Source organism: Patagioenas fasciata, chromosome 4 (assembly GCF_037038585.1).
Source record: "Patagioenas fasciata isolate bPatFas1 chromosome 4, bPatFas1.hap1, whole genome shotgun sequence".
Lineage (NCBI taxonomy): Eukaryota > Metazoa > Chordata > Aves > Columbiformes > Columbidae > Patagioenas > Patagioenas fasciata.
In genome coordinates, this window is record NC_092523.1 from 3359670 (window position 1) to 3384129 (window position 24460).

General features: G+C 42.9%; 1 protein-coding gene across 6 annotated transcripts in view; it reads left to right on the forward strand.

Moving 5' to 3' along the window:
- The window catches only part of SLC4A11 (solute carrier family 4 member 11), a 142862-nt gene that overhangs the window by 103424 nt on the left and 14978 nt on the right, over nucleotides 1–24460 (forward strand). For all 6 annotated transcript variants that reach the window (XM_071808439.1, XM_065836673.2, XM_065836672.2 and 3 more), the window contains 9 exons: nucleotides 848–1054; nucleotides 5986–6070; nucleotides 13464–13589; nucleotides 14329–14442; nucleotides 15374–15506; nucleotides 15820–15893; nucleotides 20384–20633; nucleotides 21379–21485; nucleotides 22630–22798. In XM_071808439.1, the coding sequence (XP_071664540.1) occupies nucleotides 848–1054; nucleotides 5986–6070; nucleotides 13464–13589; nucleotides 14329–14442; nucleotides 15374–15506; nucleotides 15820–15893; nucleotides 20384–20633; nucleotides 21379–21485; nucleotides 22630–22798 (1265 nt within the window). The remainder of the gene's footprint in view (nucleotides 1–847; nucleotides 1055–5985; nucleotides 6071–13463; nucleotides 13590–14328; nucleotides 14443–15373; nucleotides 15507–15819; nucleotides 15894–20383; nucleotides 20634–21378; nucleotides 21486–22629; nucleotides 22799–24460) is intronic.

Sequence of the window (24460 nt, forward strand, 5' to 3'; positions counted from 1 at the left end):
TTGTGCAGGGATGTGGAGCTCCATCTCCTTTACTGTTCCCTTTACATCTCATTTCCAAGTTGCCTGGAGCAGGAGGAAAGTGGGCTTGGATACCGTTAAAGCTGGACCGTCAAAGATCAGGCCTGTGGCTCACAGAAGTGTTAAAGCCTACAAACTGGCACTTGTTCCTTTTTCCTGTTTGTGAGTCTCCTGTCCTTTCCAAGTATTTGGTGAGGATAGTGATGCTTGTGTACATGTTCAGCTGCTTATTTCCTATGCTTTCCTCTGTGCCAGTAGCAGCTGTAGCTGAGAGCTCTAAATCTCCACTTGTGCTGCCAGAATTGCCCCGGAGAGGCCAACCAAATTGAGTTTTAATGCCCAGAAAATAGGAAGCTGATGAAGCAGATGTGCACAATAATTTCAAGTCTTCCGGAAAAGACATCAGGACACTTCTACCTGCAGGAACCTTGGCTACATTGTCTTTCCACCACAGTGGCAGTAATGCTGAGATGCCGTAGGACAGCGAAGACTCTTATTTGCTTAGTATTGGCAGCTTTGAAGGGAGACTGGGGATAAAATGTATGCTTAGCATGATTCAGTTTTGGCTCAAGTCCTGGGAAGGTGATTAAGACTAATCAGTGCTTCTGACCAGGGCCTATATGTTGATGCCTTCACAGGATCCTGCTGTGGTTGGTGTCTTCATCTGCAGTAACTTCCACGTGTGCCTTTTTCCATGGGATGTCTCAGGTGTCCTGGAAGCTGGAGAACTTGGTCTTTAGATGGTGCCAAATAGGGGAAATCAGTGGTATCTTTGGAAGTGAAATAAAATAGTTTTACAAGGTTTTTCTGTTGTCTTTTCCCTGCTCAGAAAAGTACCAAAACGGCCACAGAAGTGGGAAGGACCTTTGCCACAATGTTTTCGGATATAACCTTTCGGCAGAAGCTCCTAGAAACCAAAACCGAGGAGGAGTTCAAGGAAGCCTTAGTCCACCAACGCCACTTGTTGACGGTGGTGAACCAGAGACCCTCAGCAATGAGCGATGGGCACAAGTCGCACAGTCCTAAGCCACTCAAGGTAAGGTTGGCCAACATCTACCCGTGCTTCTGCTCCAGTGGTGTCCAAATGTGTAAATGTGAGAGGTTTTGGGTAGGGAAAAGAAACACTTGTGCTGTTTGCATCCATTGGGATCGCCTAGCAAGCTCTCAGCACCGAGGTTTCTACAAATAGCTGCTGTGTGTATGTCCATCTTCTTCAGCTCCCGCTGTATATCTTAAAAAAAGCACTTCAAAGAGGCAGGTGCTGAAGGGATGTGAAGCAGCAGGGGGTTGAAATGGTTACAGGACTTTGATTTCCATGTGCTCAGTTAAGGATGGGATTAATGGATCACTGTACATTATCGGTCCAAGGTACTTAATCCTTACAATCAGAAGTCTCTGAAGAAGCTTCTGCTTGTCTTTCCCGCAGCCAAAAGACTTCTTGGCCATCCCTGCATGGTAATTTCACTTAAAAGTTGCCTGTCAGTATTTGGCTTGACTTCTTGCTGTTTGATCTTTAGCTCTGTAAAACGTTACTTGCTTTGTACTCTAAAGTCCAAGGGAAATGCTGTAACTCAGCTTTCTCTTTTGGAATTTCCTGTGTATTGGTCATTGCTTTGCTTTTCCGTTCAGAAATTCATTCTTTAACCAGACAGCATACCTGAAAAACAAACTCTGCCATCTCTAGCTCTCTACTCCTGTCTCTGAATTACAAATAACCTTAAAGCTTTGGGTTGCCTACAGTGCAGAAGCTGGTTAACTTATCACTTTTTTCCTGGAAAAGACTTGAGGTTTTGATCTGCACATCTGGAAATGAGCAAAGCTCGTGTTTTTTTTCCTGCAGAATCCCCTTGCTTGTATAGGTAGTGCTTTGAACTTTGCTACACCCCATACCTGCTCTTAAGTTTTCATAACAAGTCCTGAAAACCCTCTTCAAACCTCGGTGATTTAGAGTGATGTTATTTGAAATAGTTGCAGCAATGTAATTGAGGTAATGTAGGTTTAACCCTTTGTACTTGCTTTTTCAAGAGAGTTGGGTTTTGTAGAGATGTTGATGTGTCTGGCTCTGTCTTGTGCTAAAACCAGCCCTTTATAAACAGCTGTAGAGGTGGTTTGGTGAGCAGGAGGGCTGGGTGCAAGGCTGAGCTTATAGCATTGGTCCTGAGATGTGGTGGTTCCTGCCTGCCTTGCTGAGCAAGTAGACTTGGCCAGGTGGACCTTTGACAGCCCTGAGCCAGAACCGTAATAGCGACACTTGTTTCTTTAGCACTTGTTCCTTTAGCACTTGTTCCATTGACCATCCTTGGTCTGGATTTTGTAGATAGGTTTAAAAATATTTCATTCTTCAGCTCTCGGGAGATGCAGCCTGTGTATTGGTAGCTCTGCCTTCTTGTGTCTGTTGGAAGAAGCTGTTCCTGACCTTGCCTTGCCAGCATAGACCCTTGAGAGATGGAATGGAGATTTCTCTTTCTGACAAAGATTTGTGTGGAGAAGTGAGGTTGATTCTTTTTTTTAGATCATAACCTGCATTCCTGAGTTCCTATGAGAACCATCTCCAGCAGCATCTCCTCCCTCTCTGCTTGCCCCTTTCTAGAAAGAAAGGAAGCATTTAACATGAGAACAAATGAGACCAAGGTGTCATTTCAACCTGTGAACCAGCCCCAGTGAAACAAAAACCCCAATCCAGAGCCACTGTGTGATTGCAGCTGAACCCTCAGGAGGGACCAGGAGGATAAAGTCTCTTGGTAGCATAAAAAACAACTTTCTGCTTCTCTTCTTCTCTTGATCTTGCAGTGATGGGGAAGAAATGGGCCTTGAATGCCCTGTGAGTGTGATTTTTGCAAGTGCTCGATCTTTACCTCTGCTAAAATACCAAAGGGGACACGGCAGTTGCGTACCACGCTGTGCCTGCAGCACAGTGAGTTTGCTTTGGCTCATCTTGGTGGGTTATTTAGGCAAGGCTGCATACTCAGTCATAATTAAGTCAACCTGAAATCATCTTGTTTACTGAGGCATCTAATTGTGATTTTGTTCATCGAGGAGTCCCTAGCAATTGCGATGATCCTGGCTGTGATGTTTGGGTTTTTTTGGTCTCCGATACCTGTGTGGATTTGCAGAGAGGGCTGGGCAATGTTGGCAGCATCAGCAGGAGGGGGGATAACCTGTGTCTGTGTAAAATGGTTGTGCAGCCCCCCAGTACTTTAAGTGACTGAGAAAGGGTCAGTGTAGTCGGAGCAGATATTTCCTATTTGGCTGTGTAGCTCATAGTGCTGATTTAGCCTCTAATCCAAACAACGGTTGTTTATGGCAAGAGACTCGGATTTGTAGAATAGAAAGTAGAAAATTCATGAGCTTCATCTGGGAATTTTTTTTATGTGCTTCTTTTTGCTGCAACGTGGAGCAAAGCACTGGGTAGGCTTGCAGAAGAAGAGACTGGGAGGAGCCAGGAGGAAGAGTTGGTGCTGGGTACCTGAGCTCTGGTTCTTAAAGGTTAATAAACCTCGAGCTTGGTGGGGGATGCAGCTCTGGGAAAGAAAAGCCTTCAGGATAAGGTCACCTGGTACCAGGATCTTAAATGAATAAGATGACAGGACCATGAGCAGGAGTGGAAAGCCCAACGTGACGCACTGAAGGAGAGACAAGTGGAATGGCAGTGCAAGAAATTCCCAGCGCTGGTGTATGCGAGGAAACAAGTGTAAACACACAGGAATCGAGTGTTAGCATTGTCCTTCCCCAGATTTTTGGAAACCTCACAAGGTGCAAGCTCAGAAGATAGCAGGAGGCAAAAACCAGACTGAAACCTATCTGGAGTAGAGTTAGACAAGGCAAATGCATGGTGGTTGGGTTGAGAGATAAAATTAAATCAAAAGGGCAGTGACTTCAGAGGTCAGCAAACTTGGTCTTTTCTCTCCTCAGTGCAACCCAAGTTGAGTAAGAGGTTAGTAGAGCAGAGAGATGATGTTTAGCCATCCAAAAGAAACTGCCTTCCCCTTATTTAACCCCAGATTTGATGTCAACGGTATCTACAGAAACAGCCCTCGTGAGGTTTAGCTTGACATCCCCACTCCCCATCCCAGGCTAAACTTGCACCCATGCAAGAAATAAATTCATGAAGGAGCTGGAGGGGTCTCAAACATAACCCCTTGCCTCCCCTTCTCTCAAATTTGCTTCAATGCACCTTGTGGGACAAGAAGTTAGGCAATGCCTTTCTTTTCTGGACTCTTATCTCTGGTTATGGCAATGCGTGAGTGCCCCTTCCCTTTCAACCCCGGGCAGCAGCGAGTGTGTGGCCTCTTCCCCGGAAGATGAGCTACCCTGAGCATCATTTTTCTCCATACTCACTGCAGCGAGACGAGTAAACATATTAGTCATTAAAGCTATTGTGATTCTTGGGGTGACTCGTGCCTTCAGGAATGTCTTTCTGGGGGCAACAAACTTAAATTGCTTTTCAAGTGCAGATGGCTTTGATGTCCAAATATGCCTCCAAATATGGTTTAAGCTCATAGTTGGGCTTTTTTAATCTTAAATTGCAGATGTTGTGCTGGTGTTTGCTGTCTTTTCATCCTAGTTGTTCAGGTTGGAGAGTTGAAACTGTCCTGAAGTAATACAGGTGTATTGACAAAACGTGAATTGCAACAGAATTGACTTAAGCAGGTAAAATACAAGATGTGACAATTGCTGGTGAAGGAGCTGGTCCTCTGAGGAATCTTTTGCAGGCTGTGGTGTTTGTTGTACCCAGTATATTTCTTCTAAAGGAGAGGTTTCCTTGCTGTGTTTTATTTATGATTCTGACCTTCCAGGCACTGCAAGGCAGGTGAGACCCATGAAAAAAGGCAAAGCTTTGTGTAATCTGTTAGCAGAGCACTGTAGTGCCGAGTCCTTTCTAAAGCAGCACATTTGATCAGTTTTGACGTAAACCAGCTGAAGAGTTAGGAAGATGCTCATGTGGTTTTGAGATGATCTGTTGTGAATTTTGGAGCTGTGATTTTTCTTCCCCCTATCCTGCCTAGCAAAGGTCATGTCCTGTATGTCTGCTCTGCAGCAAACACATGAAATGTTTTACGTGGGACAGCTGGGGTAATTATTAGCACCATATAAAGGTGCATTTGATTTTCAGAGTAATATGTGTACTCTGGGATGAGGCTGAGGAGAGAAAATCTGACAGGTGCCTCATTTGCAAGTGTTGCCTACTCTTTGATGCTTTCCATGTGCTTTCTGTAAGGATGCAGTTGTGAGAATGGGGAGGCTGTAAGTCAATAGCAGCTGTCACATATTTCTAAAAAGCTCCTTATTGCCTGTAGTGTGCATCAGATTGTATAAACAATTGTACTACACCTTGCAGGCCCCCAAAACAGAAATAAAAGGGAAACATGTTGGGTTTTTGGAACCCTTTCACAATGAGCATGCTCTCTTTTAAAGGGCAGAAATTATGGCTTGGTTATGTCGAGTTATTCAAGCTTGTTCCCTTTTGGTGACAGTTTTAGTTCCCTTACATTGATTTGAGGTCTCCCTGTCCTGTGGCAATGCCAAGGGAGGGAGTTCTTGCTGGGGATCCCCTTTTGGAGACTTCAACATAGACTTGGAGGAAAGGGTTTTTGGCTGGGAAAGACATCTCTGACCTGATCTTTACCCAGCACCCCAGGGTCTAATCCTGCTCTTGACCTGGGTGTTTCAGCAGGTCACACTGTGCATCAGCTCCCTCACCTGCAGGGATGCGGATATGAATGGGAGGGGGAAAAGGGAAGGAAGGGAGGAAAGCAGGGTGGTCTGAGGGATTTTTGTCATTTACAATGCTTTTGAGGATATAAATTGAAGTGCGAAGAGTTTATTTTTATTATGGTTACGAAATCTGATTTGAATACCCTATTCAAAATGACTAGTTTTGCTCCTATCAGTATTGAATAAGGAGGTTAATCTCTTTAACAATACATGAGCCTTTAAACTGACACAGTACTTCCTTCCTTTCTTTAGTTGCATGAGTTTCTCAATGTTGGCAAGGGGATTTCTGATGACATTGCACGAAGACTTCCAGTGTACGCTTTGGACTTCACTGACGGTATGTTGGCCAATGTTTATGCAAACATTGGCCTGATTTTTGAATTTTTGTGATGCGATGTCCTGTTTACAGTGCGCATTGAATGTGTCCTTTGATACGTGTAATAGCTCTCTTATTTCTTGTTTGAAAGGATATTTTGACAAAAGCCTGTGAATAGGCAGCGTGGCACACTATAGATGAGAATCTTGCAGTGCTCCATTAATGAAGATGCTAGCTGTATGCAAATGAGGACTTTAATTTTTATTAAGCAATGAGGCAATTACATGGATTGACTGTAGTCGCGTGTAGGCACAGATCAACTCATTGCGACCTAATTACTCAGCACTGGCCTAATAGATCCTTTTTGCTGTCTTTTCAAGCCAGCGTCAATTGCAATTATGGTCTTGCTATGGGAGCTGAGAATGTTTAAACCGAATCTGAGCTGTAGTAACTTCAGCTCGGTGCTTTTAAAAACAGGATATAGTTTGTCTGCCAAAGCCGGATCACAGGAGGAGCAATACAATGCTTATATTGAGCCTCAGGTGTCAGGCTTTATATAGCTTCCACAAAGCCTTTGTTGGTTTCAAGAGCCACTTTCTCCCTTTTCGCTTTCAAACTTTCACTTTCAGAGGATCTTATAGGCTGTGAGAAGTCTTCAGGGCAAACCGTAATTACTGAGCCTTAGCCTGACATCAAAACGTGTTCAGGTTCTTACAGCTTATTAGAGAGTTGATTAATATATTCAACTGTCAAACCCAACAAGTTTGCATGAAATTAAGATCTAGAGCAGAGGATCTTAGGACTTCATTGGACACCTTCCTGCTGCTAAAAATCCTCCTTTGCTCAAGTCACAGTGTGCCAGCCTTCCCCCCTGCACCTCTGCTGGGGACGATTTCCCTTGGAGAAGATAAGATGTGCACTTGAGCCCCGTTTTGTAGACAAGTATTCTGGTGCAAAACCACCTTCCACAACAGCTTAAGCTGAGATTAAGTGTGGCTGGGGTACAGATGTGTGTCCTCTCCTCCGTTTCCACAAGGGTGGTCACCAACAGCAGAGGAACATAGCAATGGGCTGTTGGCTGCAGGAGATACTGTGTGTCTGTCTGGGGCAGCTGCCAAGTGGTTACTTCCCACAAAGATCCAGCTTTGTCTTCTGACGCTGCTTCACCCACCATAAAGGGTTCTGAAGTTTGTGGTGTCCACTCTGCTGGGAATAATATGAAGTGCTGGCTTGGCAGAGTGGTTCAGTGCTGGATGCTTTCTCCAGGTGCTTTATAACTATTTTCAGGAGGCTTGGGGTGAAACCAGGGCAGACTCTGTTTGAAGACAAGCAAATGCTATATTCTATAGGGATTTAGAGTATATTGAGGAAGATGGACAAGAAGTTATTTTCAGAGTAGCAGTAAGAAGTTTAATAAAACACAAAAATTATTTCTTGATATGTATACCCCTGACACTAGATCTGGTGGGGGACTAAAACTCCTTATCTGGACACCTCTGGAGTGGGTTCAGGACACTTCATCTCTGTGGCTGTTGCTTTGTAGGGCTGTCAACATCTAACTTTTCATTATAAAGGGATATTGAAGCACTTCAGAAGGCAAGTGCCACAGAAGCACCTTGTGAGGACCTGTGTGCATCTCGAGACAGAGAGGTGGCTGCTATGGCTGTCCATGTCCTGAGCACAGCAGGGTCACAGGCACAAAAGCATCACACAATGGTCCTGCAACCAACTTTGGCTGTCAGCAGATTTGGAAATCCATTTCTGGGTCCATTTTCTGCCTCTGCATGTATCCAAATTAACCCGTGCATGCTGCCTGTGGGGCTCAGAGCTGTAGTGAAGTCCACAAGCTTTGTACAAAACAATCTATGTGGCAGATTAGACTTGGCCTAAAAAAGGTACCAGGACTGACTAGCTTAAAATAATTGTTCCCTTGGTTACATCTGTCCTGAATGATGAGACAGTGTCATAGTGAGAATACAGTATTAGAAATATTCAAGGAAAATGATTTTGATAGAAAATATATGTTTTAGTATAAAGTGTATGTTTAAAAGTGTCAGTGCGTTGTTATAGAACTTCTGGAGAGTGGAACATGCAGAAATGGGCCAAGTGTAACTACTGCAGCTCAGATGTGAAGTACTCACCATAGGAGCAGCTGTGCTGGTTCAAATAGGATATGAGAGAACCCATATATATTTGTATGTGCTGTTTCTTCCCAGAAACCAGAAATTAGAATGAATTCTTTAAAGATCTGCGTGGAATGAAAACCAGATGGAGCATAAAGCATCTGCCATAAACCACCAAGACCAAAGGTGATCAGGAATGTGAAATTCCTGGACCATTTCAAAGCAGCAGTGTACCAGAGCATTGGGGATTTGAGCTATCCACGGCTCTGCACTCCACACAACCACATGTGCATCATCAGAGAGCTCTGAGTTACAAAAATAAGAAATAAAAAAAGAGAAGCATCTCTGTGAGTGGTTGGAGTCTCTGAATCCTCAATCTGAGAAGCATCCTGAGGTTTTGGTTTAGACAGATAAACTGATTAATGGCAAAGTGATAAATAATAAGGCTTTTGTAGGGCCAGCAAATATTTTGTCAGTTGGACTTGGTGGAATTTGTCTTCACGCTGCACAAAACTTAACTATCCTTAACTATCATGATTTTGGAGAGGAAAGAAAGAAGTCATTGTTCTCGGCTTTTTCTTCTTTTCCACCAGATTAGGAATTTGTCAGCTTTAGGTCTGCTTAAGATTGTGGAATCTTGCGCATCTTATTGAACACGCAAGGATCAAGGAAGCATTTTCTAAGCTTTTAGTCCAGGACTTTGGTGATATGGATGACTTGTAATAGGTGTCTTCCAGCAGGAGCATCTCAAGATGAACAAGTGGATTATGCTGAGCCTAAGAGCACCTGTAATTTTCCCTTTAAGTTAGGATTAACACAGTTTGGCATGTAGTCTCCTCTTAATGACGACAACCATTGTTTATGGGGCTCTGCCTTCTTTGTAAAAGAAGTTTGTGCAGAATTTCATCCTGACCTTGTCAAATAGCGTCAAAAAATGTGTATCAATATTATTGCTATTTAAGACTCACTTGAACCATAGGAGCTTCCTGAGTATTTTGTTGTTGAGGCTGGTTGGAATGAAGGAGGGAATTCTGCCTGGGCTCAGCTGCAAGTTTTTGCCTGAAATCCCTTGAATTTGCTACCCTTATCCTTCAGCGTGTATTTTTTGGTACAACACAGAGGAATAAACAGTTATGAATGTAGTGCCTGGAGTGCTCAGGAGGGGAATTTCAGATGCCTGTGACTTTTACGGTGAGCTTTGCTGTGTTCTGCTGTGTCCCTTCACCTCTTGGGGAGGAAGAGTAAAGGGGAGATAATACGGCTGAGATTTGTTCTGTTTCTCCCTGTTTTCCTGTACCTGTGTCCTTGGCGCATGGCCACGGTGGGTGGATAATTCAGCTGGAGACGTGGGTTTTCCTCCCTGTCCTTGGTCCTGCAGAGGATCCGTAACCGGCTCCTGACAGATGTGCACATCTGCTGACAACATCTTTGGGCTTTGGTGGTGATGGTTTGCAGGAGGAAGATCTCCAGAGTTCCCAGTAATGCAGGTGTGCTTAGAAGGAAAGCTTGAAGGCACTGGAAAAATGGGATTCGAAAGGGAAGTTCTGTCTTGCTGGTTGTCTGAGATAGAACAGAGATTAAACATAAAATATTGACTGTGGATTGGCTGTGGCATGTGCCAAATCATCAACTATACCACCTGGTTGTGCTGGACACCTTGTTTGGCAGAATTGTGTTCTTGAGGGAGGAGAAAAAATTAAAGGAGTTGCAGATAGGCTTTTCCCTTCTCTTCAGCACCACATTCATTGATGGAGTAGCTCCTGCATCATTCTGCAGCCCTTTATTCCTAAATATCACCCAAGTGTAAAAGTTCAGTTTGAAGACTGATTTGGTGGATGCTTTAGGGCATCATAACCTGAGTTCACATCTACGATGCTTTTGAAGTCTCTTTGTGTCAGTGGTGGATGGGAATGCATTAAAGACTCATAAAAGCATCTTGTTTTGCCTGTGGGTGTTTCTTTCCAAGAGACAAGCACTTCATGGGAAATGGGCTGAAAGAACCAAGAAATGGGAAAGCTCTGAACCTTTGATTTCCTTCTTGTTATTCCCCTGGTCTGAGCATCTGTGTGGCTTCTCTGCTCCAAAACCAGAGCAGATTTCCTTTTCCAGCTACGTTCTTGGTCTCACTAGCACTGAGATTTACTCTTCACAGGACTTTAGGGAAGATTCATCCTCTGTTCATCTTCAGAGAATTGGGCAGAGTCCAGCAGCTGCTTACATAAGTGAAAGCCCAGCTTGAGACCATTAGCAGAAGTTTGTAATGATTTGAGTTTTTATAGCTCAAAACCTATGAACACATATCCTTACTTGTGTGTGTTCACCATTGAAAGGTGATTTTTAATTTTTCTTTTTTTAATCAGGGTTTTAATAGACACTGCTGTGCTGTAATAAAATTTGTTTTGCATTGGGTATTTCAGAGAATTGGGAAAGAACATTAATAGTGAGACATTTCATAGAATGTCCATCTGTCTCAATTTTGATTCAGTAAATGAATAATTACTAGACTTAAGGAGCTCTACCTCAGTCTCTAGGTCTCTTGGTCATAAACTTATTGATGCACAATACCAAGCAAAGTGAGGCCAAGAATGATGCAGTTTTCTCTGAAACTCTAGCCTTGCCTTTTAAAAACGATGACATTTCAGAAATTCAAGTAAGTAAAATAGAACTGTCATGTTGACGAACATAATTGCTTTCCATTTCAATGTGTAGATGTACCTTAATTTCAAGGGATTGCTTCTGTAATAGTCACTACTGAAATTTCACAGCTGGACTGAGGGTTGAGTTTTTCTGCGTCAAATTTACATTGTACAGTTGGAGTGACACATATTTCAACGGCTTTATGAGCCTCCGCAGATGAAATGCCATCATAACGCAGCCCACTTCCTTTTAAATGAAATAATGTCAGTCCCTGGGTTGGAAATAGGCCCTGAAAATATTTAGCCAGGTGCTGAATTTAAAAAGGCAAAAGGTAAATTGTGGTTAACACAGGGTTTTAGAGCTTGTCTCAGGTGAACCTGTACAGGGAGAGGCAGTATTTGCTCATAATTTGAGCAATTAAAGCATGATTAATCATGTTTAAAAAGGTATGTTTAATCTGCTGCAGTTATTGTCTCGATTACAAAGTGAATTTTGCTGCCCACCAGAAAGGGTTTTTCGTTCCTTTCATCTTGTGTGGCTGATGATGGACTGAATAAAGTCTGGCTTTGTACTTAAAGTCTTGGACCCAGGTGTGATGTGACACAAGGACCTCCACAGTCACCAAGGACTTGCTCTACAAGGGTTGGAGCTGAGACTGAAAGCCATCCATGAGCTTTTGTGATATTCCTCAAGGCTTCTTCCTTCCTTCTGATGGTTTATCGAACTGAATGTTTTTTAGGAAGCACTTCATCACTTATGTAGTTATGTCTGCTCAGCAAATGAGCTTTTTTGTTTAATACTATTTGCTTCTCTGGTTCTGGTTGCTTGTCGCTTTATGAACGATTTCAAAGCTTTCAGACATTGTTGCCTCTGACCTTTCATGTTGGAAAGACTCCTTTGTCCAAAAAATGCTATTCTGGAACAACGCAGATTCCTCTAAACAAGGACCTGACTGTCTACTAATAAAACAACCGCTCGTTCCACTGTTTGAGCTGCCAAGTCTGTCCTTTTCTCTAAAGGTCTTGGGCACTTGGGGAGTGTGAGGTAGGAGCCCGCAGCTCTTGGACTCCAGATCACGTGAAGACGCTTCATCTGCGAGAAGCCCTTTGGTTGCTGAGAGTGGTTGGGAATGTGGTCTGTGGTTTCTGAATGTTCACAGTAAATTGAAAGGAATCTGCCTTGAAACAGCTGGTCCTCCAACTCCTGGAAGGTTGGGCTCGTTTTTCCATGCTTGAGATATCTGCTGTCAATTTTTAGCCCTTACCCTTTTATTGTTGAGGATGCTGACCATCAGAACTCCTGTTTGTCTGCTTCTCTCCTATCTGTAAATAGGAACCGTCACAAGGTGTCCTTTGCTCATGCAGCTGCCTGCTCATTACATGCCATCTTTGATTTGTTTGGTTTTTGCGTTCTCCTTCTGTCCTTATCTCTGCACTGAGAATAATGCAGAAACAGATGTTAGATAAGGTCTCAAAGTCATTGAGCGATTGTGACAATGTCCGGATCTTCTCAACGTTGCCCCAACAGTCTCTAATGCAAAGCCCTCCCTTCTCCCATTCAACTCATGGACTTGTAGCTCCCTCAGCAAGACACTGATGCCACCAGAGGCTTAGATGGATGTTTGGGATATTAAAGGATGATGCCTGCATTGGAGTTTACTGCTCAGGAGGCTTCCAGAAGGGAGAATTGGATGATTCCAAGCTTGTCCAAGTGTCTTGCAACAGGACATCAAGGGTGGTGACACAGGTTGAAGGCTGTTTCGAGGTGTTTGAAAAGGCCCTCTCTGGTGTGTCCTCTCAGAAAGAGAAAAAACTTACGCTTTCCTCAAGCAATATCAGCTGTTGTCAACTCTCATCCTTTGTCTGGTGTGATCTGAGCTCACTGGGGATGGACATCAGGCTGAAAACAGGAAAGGGAAGCTACTTCAGTGGCCCTTAAATTCACATTATGACACTTTAATTCTCTTTTCTGGCTGCTTTTGTTTTGGCCTGCTGTGTTTTTTCCGACGGAGATGAGAGGGGGTGAGTGGTTGGAAAAGAAAGAAGCCATTCTTTCAGAAGGGCTTTTTTTTTGAAGCTAAACTCTTAATGTACGCATTCCTGACCTCTTGTGCTATTTGTTTTTCTAAGTCTGCTGGCGCTAATTGGCTCAGTGTTGCATATTATTGATTCAAGCCTATAACCTCAGATTTCTGCCTAGGGAAAAATGAAATTGTTCAAGTTTTCCTGCCCAAGGCGTCATGAGTTGAGAAGACGAGTGATCATCGTGAAGCTCATTGGGGGCATAGTCCAGAACACCTATTATGTTGGTATTAAAAACACAGGGAGTGGGAGGCTTATAAGCCTTAAACTTAGATTTTCTGCTTTGATTCTCTTCTGAATTTTGGGGGCTGGCAAAGCTGAACAAAAGGCTTCCAGCCTTTCCTGTTTTAATGGTGGCAGAAATGCGGTGGCATGTTGGTCCCAGATGAACAAAAGAGCAAAAAGCGAATGTTAAAGACCTATACATACATTTAAGACTGAAGTGTGGACTGAATTTCTACTTCTACCTTCCAGCATTAAAAGAAGTAAAGGTACATGTGGCTGGCGCAAGGAGGGTTTAAATGCTTTGCAAATGGGCAGTAATAACATGATTTTTATTGTGGTTTACACTAGGTATTATTGGAAACAACAAAGCTATAGGGAAATACATCACGACTATGATCTTTCTATATTTTGCCTGTCTCCTTCCATCCATTGCATTTGGGTCACTCAATGATGAAAATACCCGAGGAGTTATTGGTAAGTTTATCAGTTTTGTGCGTCTGTTTTAAGATTCTGTGTATTTGAACTGAGTAGCTCTGGTCACAGGAAATCTTGATAGTTTTTATTTGATGAATAGGACACTATTGTAAGATTTTGTAACTTACATTCATGATATTTTCCTCGGAAGACCAGAAAAATTGAGCACTAGTTTGGATGGTATCATCTGACTTGGACTGATACAGATAAATGCTACTGTATTTTTACGTGATGCTCACAACTATGTAATTATCCATATGTTTTTCCTAGTACAAGCTACTGTGACTTATTTCTTTTTAATCTGAATTTGATTACCAGTATCCAAACCACTGGTGTAGTGTATGATACCTTTCTCTGTCCCAGTTGTAGCCTTTGAAGCAGTTCATACTGCTATTACAGTTCACAGGGGTCTCAGTTGAAATCTTGTCCTAAAAGCTTCCACAGAAACTGGTCATGTTTTTATACCTGTTTCAAATAAATAAACTTAACCCAAACCAAACCACCCCCCCACTCCCAAGTTTCATAATTCAACATCTAGAAATGTGATAGCATCCTAAATTACTGGGACACCTTGCTGGCAAAGGGTTGCTCCTTGATTTCTCAGTGTCTTAACTCAATACCATCTTAAGTATTGCTCTTGTTCGTTAGCAGTTGGTTCATATGCCCTGTGAATTCTCCTTGGTTGGGGAGGTTTTGGTTTAAAACCCTGTTTGCTTTTATTCTTCCCGATCACCCATAGATGTGAAGAAGACAATCATCGGGCAGAGCATTGGAGGGCTGCTGTACGCACTCTTTTCGGGGCAGCCTCTAGTTGTACTCCTTACCACAGCTCCGTTAGCGCTCTACATTAATGGTAAGTCGTTTAAACTTGCACACGAGGGGAAACGATGCGGTTGCAATTGATGGAATGTGACTTTGTGCAAGAACCTTGCGACCCTGTTACAGCTTCAGTTACATTGGTTTAATAAATCAATACTAAAGGGTTGCTTACGGTGCTGAGGGAAAGGGGAGGAATTTGACTCAGGTTGGGTGAAAGCTGGTTTATAAAGGAATCATTTTGCATTAAAAAAAAACCAACCACTTGGTGAGAATAACGATTATTTCTGCTCAAAGGAGGGAGGAAATCTATTTTGTCTGATGGTTTCCCCATGTGGTCACAGTTAACCCAGTTGAGGATAAGAACCTGAGACAAAGTTTATTGCCTTTGTTTTGTTGGTGGCCTTTTTGGTTGGTTTTTGGTGTTGTTGCTGAGGTATTTTTAATTGTTGAAGGTGTGATCACTGGCTTCCCAGTTACGGCTTCAAGCTCATATCACTGAGCCAGAGATGTAGAGGAGCAAACTCAGTATCTATAGGAACAATCAGATGAGCTATGACTACCTCAAAAGATTTTAAGACATGTGGTTTTGCCCACAATTTGACTGAGTAGACGTGATACAAAACCGTCTATGAGATCCCTTGCTCAACAGCGTCGCAAAACATTAGCGAGAGCAAATTCCAAGGGCTGTTTTTTGTGGCCTTGATCCCTAGGATAGATGCTTTTAGTTGCGTTGTGAGAAAATCTTCCAAGTGCTTCTTTGTTTCTAGTGGAGAAAAGGGCAGGGAGAATGATTTGGGCCACCAGTGGTCATAGGGGAGTGTAAGAAAAGGGTTTTGACACTCTCTGCCGTAAGTGCCTTGCAGTGAAGTCTTGAAATGGGTTCATTTTGCCACCAAGCAGAGGGGAATCACAGGGTGGTAACAACAAACATTTAATCTGACATGCGAATGCTTCACTTTTTGCAGTCATCCGAGGAATCTGTGATGACTACAACTTGGATTTCAATGCTTTCTATGCCTGGACTGGCCTGTGGAACAGCTTTTTCCTTGTGATGTACTCCCTCTTTAATTTCAGTCTTCTGATGAAGCTCTTTAAAAGGTAGCTATTTTCAAGAAGTCATATTTTGATCCGATTATTCAGCAAATGGAAAAATTATACATTCCACAAGCTCCTTAATTGCAAACTTGCTGTAAAATGTATTTTGTGCGATGAGGCTAGTATCATTTCAGCTTATTGTTCCAGCTTGAAAGAAGCTTTTAAAGATTCACTAGATTTTGTTTCCTGAGTTGAAGTCTAACTAGAATTGGTATATTTTCATGTAAATGAATGAATATGCTGATTTTCCTTTGAATAATGGAGTTGAATGCAGACACTGCTAATGGCTGTTTTAATTCCTGGGGTTTTTCCACAGGTCAACAGAAGAAATAATTGCACTTTTTATATCCATCACCTTTGTGCTTGATGCTATCAAAGGCATTATTAAAGGTAAGTCTTGCAGCAGTGTTTTTCAGTGCCACTTCCTTGTCAAAGGGAAGTATAAGGCTGTAAATATGCATGATGTTTGCTTGTTCTGTGCTCATTCATGGTCTTCAGGAAAAAACCTGTGTGAGACTGAAGCAGCCCTTTGTCAGCAGTTTGCCTGGATATGCAGAATCTCTCTCTGTTCTAATTTCAGGTAGCTGAGATAGGATTAGTATCTTTTACCAAATGGAGAAACCATAATAACGGTGCTGTGAAAGTCTTTTCCTGATACCAGTCTCTTCTTGAATGGTCTTGGTAAAAAATATCCAATTTAAATGCAGTGCATCTAGACCTCTTTCCTTGCTACATGACTGGAAGGGAAGTGAAAGATGTGTTGAGGTTGCCTATTTTTATGTGAGCGCTGAGACCCTTCCAGTGTGCTCCTAAAGCTATCCTGCCCTTTCCAACAACTTGGTCCCTATTTCTGGGTTAAGCTCTAGGTGGGTATCCATGAGCAGCTTTGGGGTTTAACAAATTTCTCTGGCACTTCTCTTCCTCCTGATCAGGATTGGCAGGAGGTATTTGTAAAAATGTTAGCAGAAAATGCCATGTGAACGGCGAACTTTGTTGTCCCGGTGAGGAGTTGGCCAAGTCTGTGCTCCTTGTTTGTTATGACTAATTGTCCAACTGCCTCAAATCTGGGTTGTCTTCTGAAATCCATCCTTCAGGACATAACTCAGCGCACTGAGCACGTCCTGTGTTTTCAAGATTTTCGGGCTTGGCTCATTATGGCATCTTTGCATGCACAGAAAACACCTTCAAAGAGCAGGTTTGACACTGCAAAGCAATTTGAAGCGAGATTCTTCCTTGCTTCATTGAGAATCTTTGATTTGACTCCTTGGGCACGTGCTTTGATGGTGCAATCAAAGGTTGTTTTCCTTTGCACGACACCTGCATCTTTCAAATATCCTGCTTTAGACAAAGCTTGGTGAAAGAGATGGTGTTCTGGGATGCTTTGCTTCCTCCTTGCTCAATATGTAGTTGTGAGCTTTGCTTGGTGTGCTGCTCCTGCCCTGTTCTGGAGGTGTGGGACAATCTCCCTGTGGCACTCTGTTCTTCAACAGAATATTCAACTGCTCTGTAAAAATTAGCAAATGCAAATATTCACGGTGCTTCTATAGTAAGTGATTTCCCATAGCAGGGGTTGGGTGTAGGTTAAAGGTGCAGAAAGCATCCATTGGTCTCAGCTGCCAGAATTCCAGGAATAACTGAGTAATACCTCAGAGTATTGTAGTGGGGGCAGGGAATCATTGAAGTTAATTAGTATAATTAGTGTAATTCTCCCTTGTACTTGGGAAGGGCTGAGCTTACAGGAACAATAAAATCAAACCAACACTTCATTTATTTGCCAGCTCATGTTGGCTTGAGCTGCATCTGGAGCCTTCGGTGCAACAGGAGGTGGGACATCAAATCCAGACACATTCCCAGATGCAGAAAGGCACTGATGCTGGCAGGCACAGAATTCATCCTTAACCCTCATAATTAAACACATGGCACCAGTGCAGCTCACAACCACATGCTCATCTTCTCCTGCTCCCGTTTGGTAGCAGGAGGTGATGGTTGCAACTCCCATCTCCCCATCAGTTGAGTAGTTAAGTAGGAAAAGAAAGCTGGTAGAAGGCTGCTAGATGTGTCCTGGTGACAGCGAGCCAGCTCACAGGGACTTTGTGGCTTCCTGAGTGCCAATGGACAAGCTGTTCTTGCCCAGATGTGTTTTCCTCATTCTGTTCCTAGCCTTGATCTTTATTTGCAAGCCACTCATAGATGTGCAGGAAAGAAGGAGGGGGAGGATGCGATCCTGTACAGAGGAATCAAGCCATGTGCATTCACGCCATCCCGGTGATGCTTTGTTTTTGCCGTGTGGCCCAGCCACCGAAGCTGTGTTTGTTTGATCTTGACATCTGCACTCTGCAGGAAGCGGCGCTGAACTGGCCGAAGCAAACAAAGCGAGTTAATGTTGTTGGAGGGAACTTGAGCACACACTGGGTTTGAGAACAGCTCCGTTGCAGCGAGGGCACCACCTGCTTTGCTGCTCTTTCTGAACGTGGGCAACAGGAGTCACTTAGATCTGTTATAAAAACAAACACTAAACTTGCAGGAATCTAATACTGCAAGTCTGTGGTGCAGGATGAAGGCCTCTGGTAGCTGTCTTGGCACATTCTCATTGCTTTAATTTAAATAAAAGGCTGAAGTCCAAGTTTATTTTCCTACATCCAGGACTGAGTGGAGCAATCCTGCCTGGTTTGGAGGTGGGTGCAAACTGAACTGCAGCCTGAGAGGTAGTGTATGTAGAATATAGAATGCAGGGCACCAAAGATGTGCTCAGCCATAAATGTATTATTGCAGTGTAGCAAAGTGTGGGGAAATTGAGAAAATCCCCAGGATCCACCCCAAAAAGTGACTTGTTTCTTATTCAAGTTCAAATCTAAATACAGAGGCATGTGATTGTATTCTGCATAGTTGTAAGTGCTGTTGGTTTATCATGTGCTCAGTAATGGTGCGTGTCTCTAGGACTTGGTAACACTCAGGGTCAACTGAGATGGTGAACAGGCTCTAAGCCCTGGCCAGCTGCTAATCCTCAGGAAGTACTACCATAATCATTAGTGTTATGACAAAAGTGTCCTTTAAATGTTCAAAACCGGAAACCACAAATTCTCCAACAACCCGTTCTGTACTGTTGCGCGGGTCACGGCGCTGCTCTGTGCCTCAGTTTACCTGTTCGCGGAGCAGGTGTGGGTGTCCTGCCTGGGCTGGATGCAGCTGCGAGGACGGAGGGAGGAAATGACAGCAGAGTCTCTTCCGTAGAGTGCGACGCAGAAATACACCAGGCTAATGGAGGTCATAGTGAGATGGCTCCTTACTCCAGGAACCTTTCTCCTGCTTTAAAAGCACAATGTTCTCCTCATTTCTGGCTACTGCTGAGAGCAAATGGAAAGGTTAAACTTGAAGCTGTAAACTATGATCTTTAAATTTATATACTGAAGTATTGAATGTGAAGTAACCAATCTTTTTCTCTTGTGACCTTCATGCCTTGTTTAGCACATCCACTTGTCCAATGCCTAGACTTCTGTTAAAGCACAAAGGTGGTACAAGAAGGGTTATTACCCCTGCTACAGTGACAAAATATGGGGTGTTTTACACTGGGGTGAGCGCCAAACCAGCAGTAACGCAAACTGTGCTTTGGCCAGATCCACAGTGATTACAAATACCAATTCTGCTTTGCAAGAATGTTTAAAGTTTGTTTTGCTTGTTTTTGAATGTTTAGAATCACAGTTTGCCTGCTTTCCCTGTTGCAGATGGAAAAGCTGAGGTGCTGGGGGTTTTCAGAAACTTGATTATTATTTGGTGGTGTGGGGGGAAATGTTATGAGGAGCATCATAGCATAAGCTTCAGATTGTTGCATTTTCACCTGAAGGTCTTACACTAAGCTTTTGAAGTTTCCCAATGCGAAGTTTGAAGGGATATTTTGCACTAAAGCAAAGAAAGGCAGAGACTGCAAAGCTCTGAGGTGGTTTCATCCTCCTGTATCTCCCCATGGCTGTGGGGTGAGCGGTGCTGCCATCTGATCATGAAACGTGGAAGCATCAAGGCTGCAAAGCCCAACATCCATCTTCTGGGTTTACTTTCTCCTTGTGTCACCTCAGGCTCGTGTTCCCAAAAGATGCAAAATCATCCGAACACGTTGATAAGCTTGGAGCCAGCTAGTGCCACAGAAATGGGAACACAGCTGTCTAAATGAGCAAGATCAAGGGTGTATTTACAGCTGTTAATTACTTGCGTAAATGCCTCTTAGCGAAGCTAATACACTTATGGACAGTTCCAGAGGCATTACTGGGTGTTTCACTTGTGTACAGGTTTACCGCACGTGCTCTTTTAACTGTATTTTCATTTGCAGTGTACATTTGAATTTTGTGCCAGGTTTTGCATATCAAAACACTTATCTTTAAACTCTGGACCAGCCTTGGAGGAAAAGTAATTACTGTACGTTTTATAGTCCGCTTAAGGATCTGTGCAGCCTGGCTGCTCTTAATTTTGTCAGAGTTCCTGACGGAATTTGTTTACCAGGCTGATCAAAGTAGGTTTATGTCTGTATACGTATTTTTAATATTTTAGTATTTAATATTTTAATATTATTTATTTAAGAGCAGTGATTCTGGTGCTAGGAACAAAATAATGTAAATAATTGGCACTGGAAGTCCTTCAATCGTCATTGCTTTAGATGAATTTAATTTTGACCTGTTAAAATAAGTAAAAAAAATATAAATCCAGCGCTTTGCAAATTCTAAGAGAAGCAGCTCTGCTGGTTTCTGTTCACTGCTTTGAGGGTTAGAGCTATAAACCTGCTGAAGCGTAATGTTAATACTGCATGATCAAGCAAGAAAGAACTACTTTATATTGCTTGCTTTGATTGTCACAAACCTATCCTAATGCTTGCCTGTTGGTTGTTTGTACAGTTTTTAAGAAATATTACTGCCATGGGCGCACAGGAGACAGTTACTTGGAAAAAGCACGAGCTGATGCTATTCCAAGCCTCGGCATCAATACCACCTTCTTGATGAATTCATCAGTGAGCAGATCCATATCCCTAGAGAATCAAACAGGCACGCATGATGTGCATTATGGACGTGAAACTGCCGTCCTTAGTCTCATGTTGATGTTGGGTACCCTTTGGCTTGGCCATACGCTCTATCAGTTTAAGAAAAGGTGAGTTACTTCAGTCTTAGAGCTCAGACTACTGATTATTTCGTGTTACCTGCGAGGAATGGCTAACGGTTCAGATCTTAGTTTTGTAACCTAGTAAAATCAGGTGGAACTCTTCCATTAGCGGCAGTGCAAACCGAAGCCAGAGATGAGCTTGGCTGGCCACCTGGAAAATGTGAGCAGCAGAACAAAACGTTCGGTCACTGGACGTTGCCCTTCTGTATTTGTTTTGGCATCGCGAGTGACGTTTTAGAAAGCTTTGGGTGAACCACATCTTTTGTGTTGGAACTCCTGTAACTCTTCCCCAAACAGGCATTGAACCAACTCGGTGGGCAAAATCCCCGGTGGGTGCTGGAAGGTCTAAGGGGAACTGACATTCGCTGTGCTCTTGGGAGTCAAATGCCCAGCCCTAATTTGGATTTTACTCCCATTGCCCTTAAAACTCTTCATAAGCAATTGAACTAAAGTGGAAATAAGACACAAATTGGTGCTTGGAGGATGTTTTTCTAGCTTGCATCTTAGTTTGTTGTTTCTTCATGGGTTTTACTTATGCATTTATCAACTTTCAAAGGCTACAGATTCCAGAGGATTTAGGGCTGAATTAAAGACTAATTCTTCACTCCAAGTATCTCTTTAGAATTGCAAGATTGGACTGAGTTTTGACTTGTAAAAGCATTAACGCAATCTGGATTGAGCTGTTGTCCCTGCAGTGTGGTGCTGATGGGGATTTTCTGTCTTTCAATTGCAGCCCATATTTGCATGCAAGAGTACGCGAAATTCTGTCTGACTGTGCCTTACCGATTTCAGTTCTGACTTTCTCTGTTGTGGGTTCCTATATCTTCAAGGAAATCGAAAGTAAGTTAAATTTTTATTATTTGGAATATTTAGTGTATGAAAAAGAAATGAAATCCTAGGAAGGTTTTGCTAAAAAAATAGCAACGTTCTGTATAATTTCACAAATGCTGTGTGTACCTCCCACCACACCAAGCGCTCAGATCTCCTCAATGTTAGATTGAATTCATGGAAAACCCTAATCAAACATGGCTGAGTGAAGTTTTTTCTCTAGATGGATTATTCCAATGTGTCTTTTCATTTCAATGTAATTTAAAGTATATATCCCTTACAATAAGGGGAGCCGCAATTTCTGGTAAAGAACAAAGGGCAGAGTAATTAGCAGACAGGAAGGGTTGTTGCCAGCCATACAGACATTGAGATGATGATCCCAGCCTGTCTTCTTTGTCTCCAGCTTACGTTTTCCTCATTTAGGTGAAATGGTGCAGAGCATCTGGGCAGTTTAAGTTAGACAAAGAAATCTAAAAATGAGGCACCGTTCATTGGCCAAATAGATCAACTTTTCCATATCAGGAAGCGTTAATGGGGACAGGAATTGCATTGTCCTGTGGTGACGTGAGTGGGTGATGGCGAGGAAATGTATGGAAACAAATAAGAAATGGCTTTTTTTTTCTGTGATGGCCATTCCATCCAGTTGGATTGTATAATGTGTGGCCATGTGTGATTTATCCCTAGTTGTGGATTGCTTCCAATGGCAGGAAAGTAGGGGCATTTTAGACTAAAATGCCTTGCACAGCTTGTTGGATGTGAGGAAGTTTTTAAATGCCTCTGTCAGTTGATTAACTGAGCAGGAGGAGTACGCTGCTAGTTAGAAATAAGGTTTTCTAATCTAAAACCACCTCGCATCTGTGGGAAAACAAGTTTCCCTCTTTTGTTTTGCTCAAATATATGTAATGTCCCGCTAGAACGAGCAGTAATCTGTCAAATCAGGATGGCAGCCAAGTTCTAAGAGGATGGAGGAAAACAAAATAAACTAAACCAGCCAGATGAGCCCATCTTCTATGGCCTTCTGGCTCCCACATGCCAGAGCATTACACCTGGCTTGCCGTGTTGGTTCCCCAAAGTTTGTGGTGTGCATGAAACATTGAGTCCATGTGATAGCTGGACAAGAAGGTGCCTCCTAACATCATTCTCCTCATCTTTCCAGTGTCAAAATTTAACTACAACACATCTGAGAGCTTGTTCATGCTGGCCCCGGTCCAGTCCCTGTCCATCGGGTCAGTGATGAGCGCCATGGGGTTGGGGTTCCTTCTGTCCATGCTCTTCTTCATAGAGCAGAACATCGTGGCGTCGCTCACAAACGCACCGGAGAACAGGTAATGCTTTTGGTACCCGTCATCCTTTGTGGAGGGATGTCCTTGAGTCTCTTCCCAGCACTGCTTGTCCAAAGTTTGTCTTGAGTATCAGAAAGGATATTTGTGACATGTGCTGGAGAACTTCCGTTGTAATAGATGAAAGTAATTCTACTGCTTAACTCCTTGCCATCCCAAAAACCCAACATTGTGGCAGTGAGTCAAAAATGCAAAGCATCAATTAGCTCATCACCTCAACCTGTTTCTTCTTTACTGATGTATGAATGTTATGTAGATATTTTGTATGATTTGAGGTCTGTGGATGTATCTCCAGGTATTTAGGGTGTGTCTGACCCATGTGGACACTTGCACTGCTCTAGAAAATGGAAAGTCAATGACCTGTACAAATGTCATAGCACGATATGCTGCAGTTCAGCATCAGAAAATAAGAGTTTGGAGCTGTTAGTCTCCAACTGAAAAGGTGGAAGTAAAACAGTATGTCTGATATCTCATATGTCTGATTTACATGCAAACTTGTGTTGAGATGTTGCGCTATTAAAATATTCCCTCTGTTTTTGTGCCAGCTGCAATCAGATATGGTATCAAGAATGAACGTGTATGACTCTTTTTCCAGGGGAACCACAATGTCTCAGAGGATTTTTTGCTAATGTAATGCGTGGGAGGGTTCTCTCCTTGCATAAAATACATTAGCATTCTCCCTGGTGTAGCTGGAGTGACATGGAGAAAAGACAAGCTCAAATCCAGTTATACTAATTTGGTTTCCTTTGACCACATGATTTTTCCTCTTATCTTTATTATATCCCTTTAAGTGAAGTGTTGCATAAATCTGTAATGTAAGTGGGTCATCTCTTTCCTAATACAAGTTGGTGTTTTCCACTAGGATGTCTTTAAGGAATGTTAAATATTATTTGGAGCTCTTCGTAGTGTTTTTCATAATGTCTTGTTACAGGGCTGAGCTTATGCTGATCAGGTATTAGGACGTGGGCTTTTAGAGACAGGAAAACTACAACTTGACATCTTCTGTTCGTGATACCATCACAGAATAAAAATACCATCATCTATACCAGCTACATGGAGAATGTGCTGTTTAGTGTCTTACCAAATGTAGTGATATCCTGCTGTAGGAAAAAGAAAAAGGAGGGGAAAAGATGATGTTTGCCTGAAAGTACACTCATGTGCCTTGGTAAAGAATAAACAGAGCAGGGAATACTGGGCTGGTTGGGGCATGTGAAGGTAACACAGGATAAGGTACATAGATATTTGTGTGTTGAGCTAGACAAGATCAACGGAGCCTGTCTGTTGGTCAAAGTAGGTGCAGATCACATGCGGTGCTGCAAGCCTGCTGAGACCAAACAGCATCCCAAGGGGGCTAAAATGATGCTGCTGTTACTTGTATGGCCTTTGTACATAGAATACCCTCTAAAAAGGGCAGATGGGACAATCAAAAGATAACCCTGGGGATGCTTTTGCTCTGAGAAAAGCAGCACGTGAGCAGGGACTGTGCTTTTGAAGCGTGAGCCAACGCAGGAAGCGTGTTTACGATCCCACCCTTCCTGCCAGCACCTTCCAGCTTCAGAGGCATTGCAGTGTAGACATCTACCTGACCTGGTCACCCTGTGGCCACCTCCTCCCTCAATGGAGGTGAGTGCTTCCAAGTGAGACGAG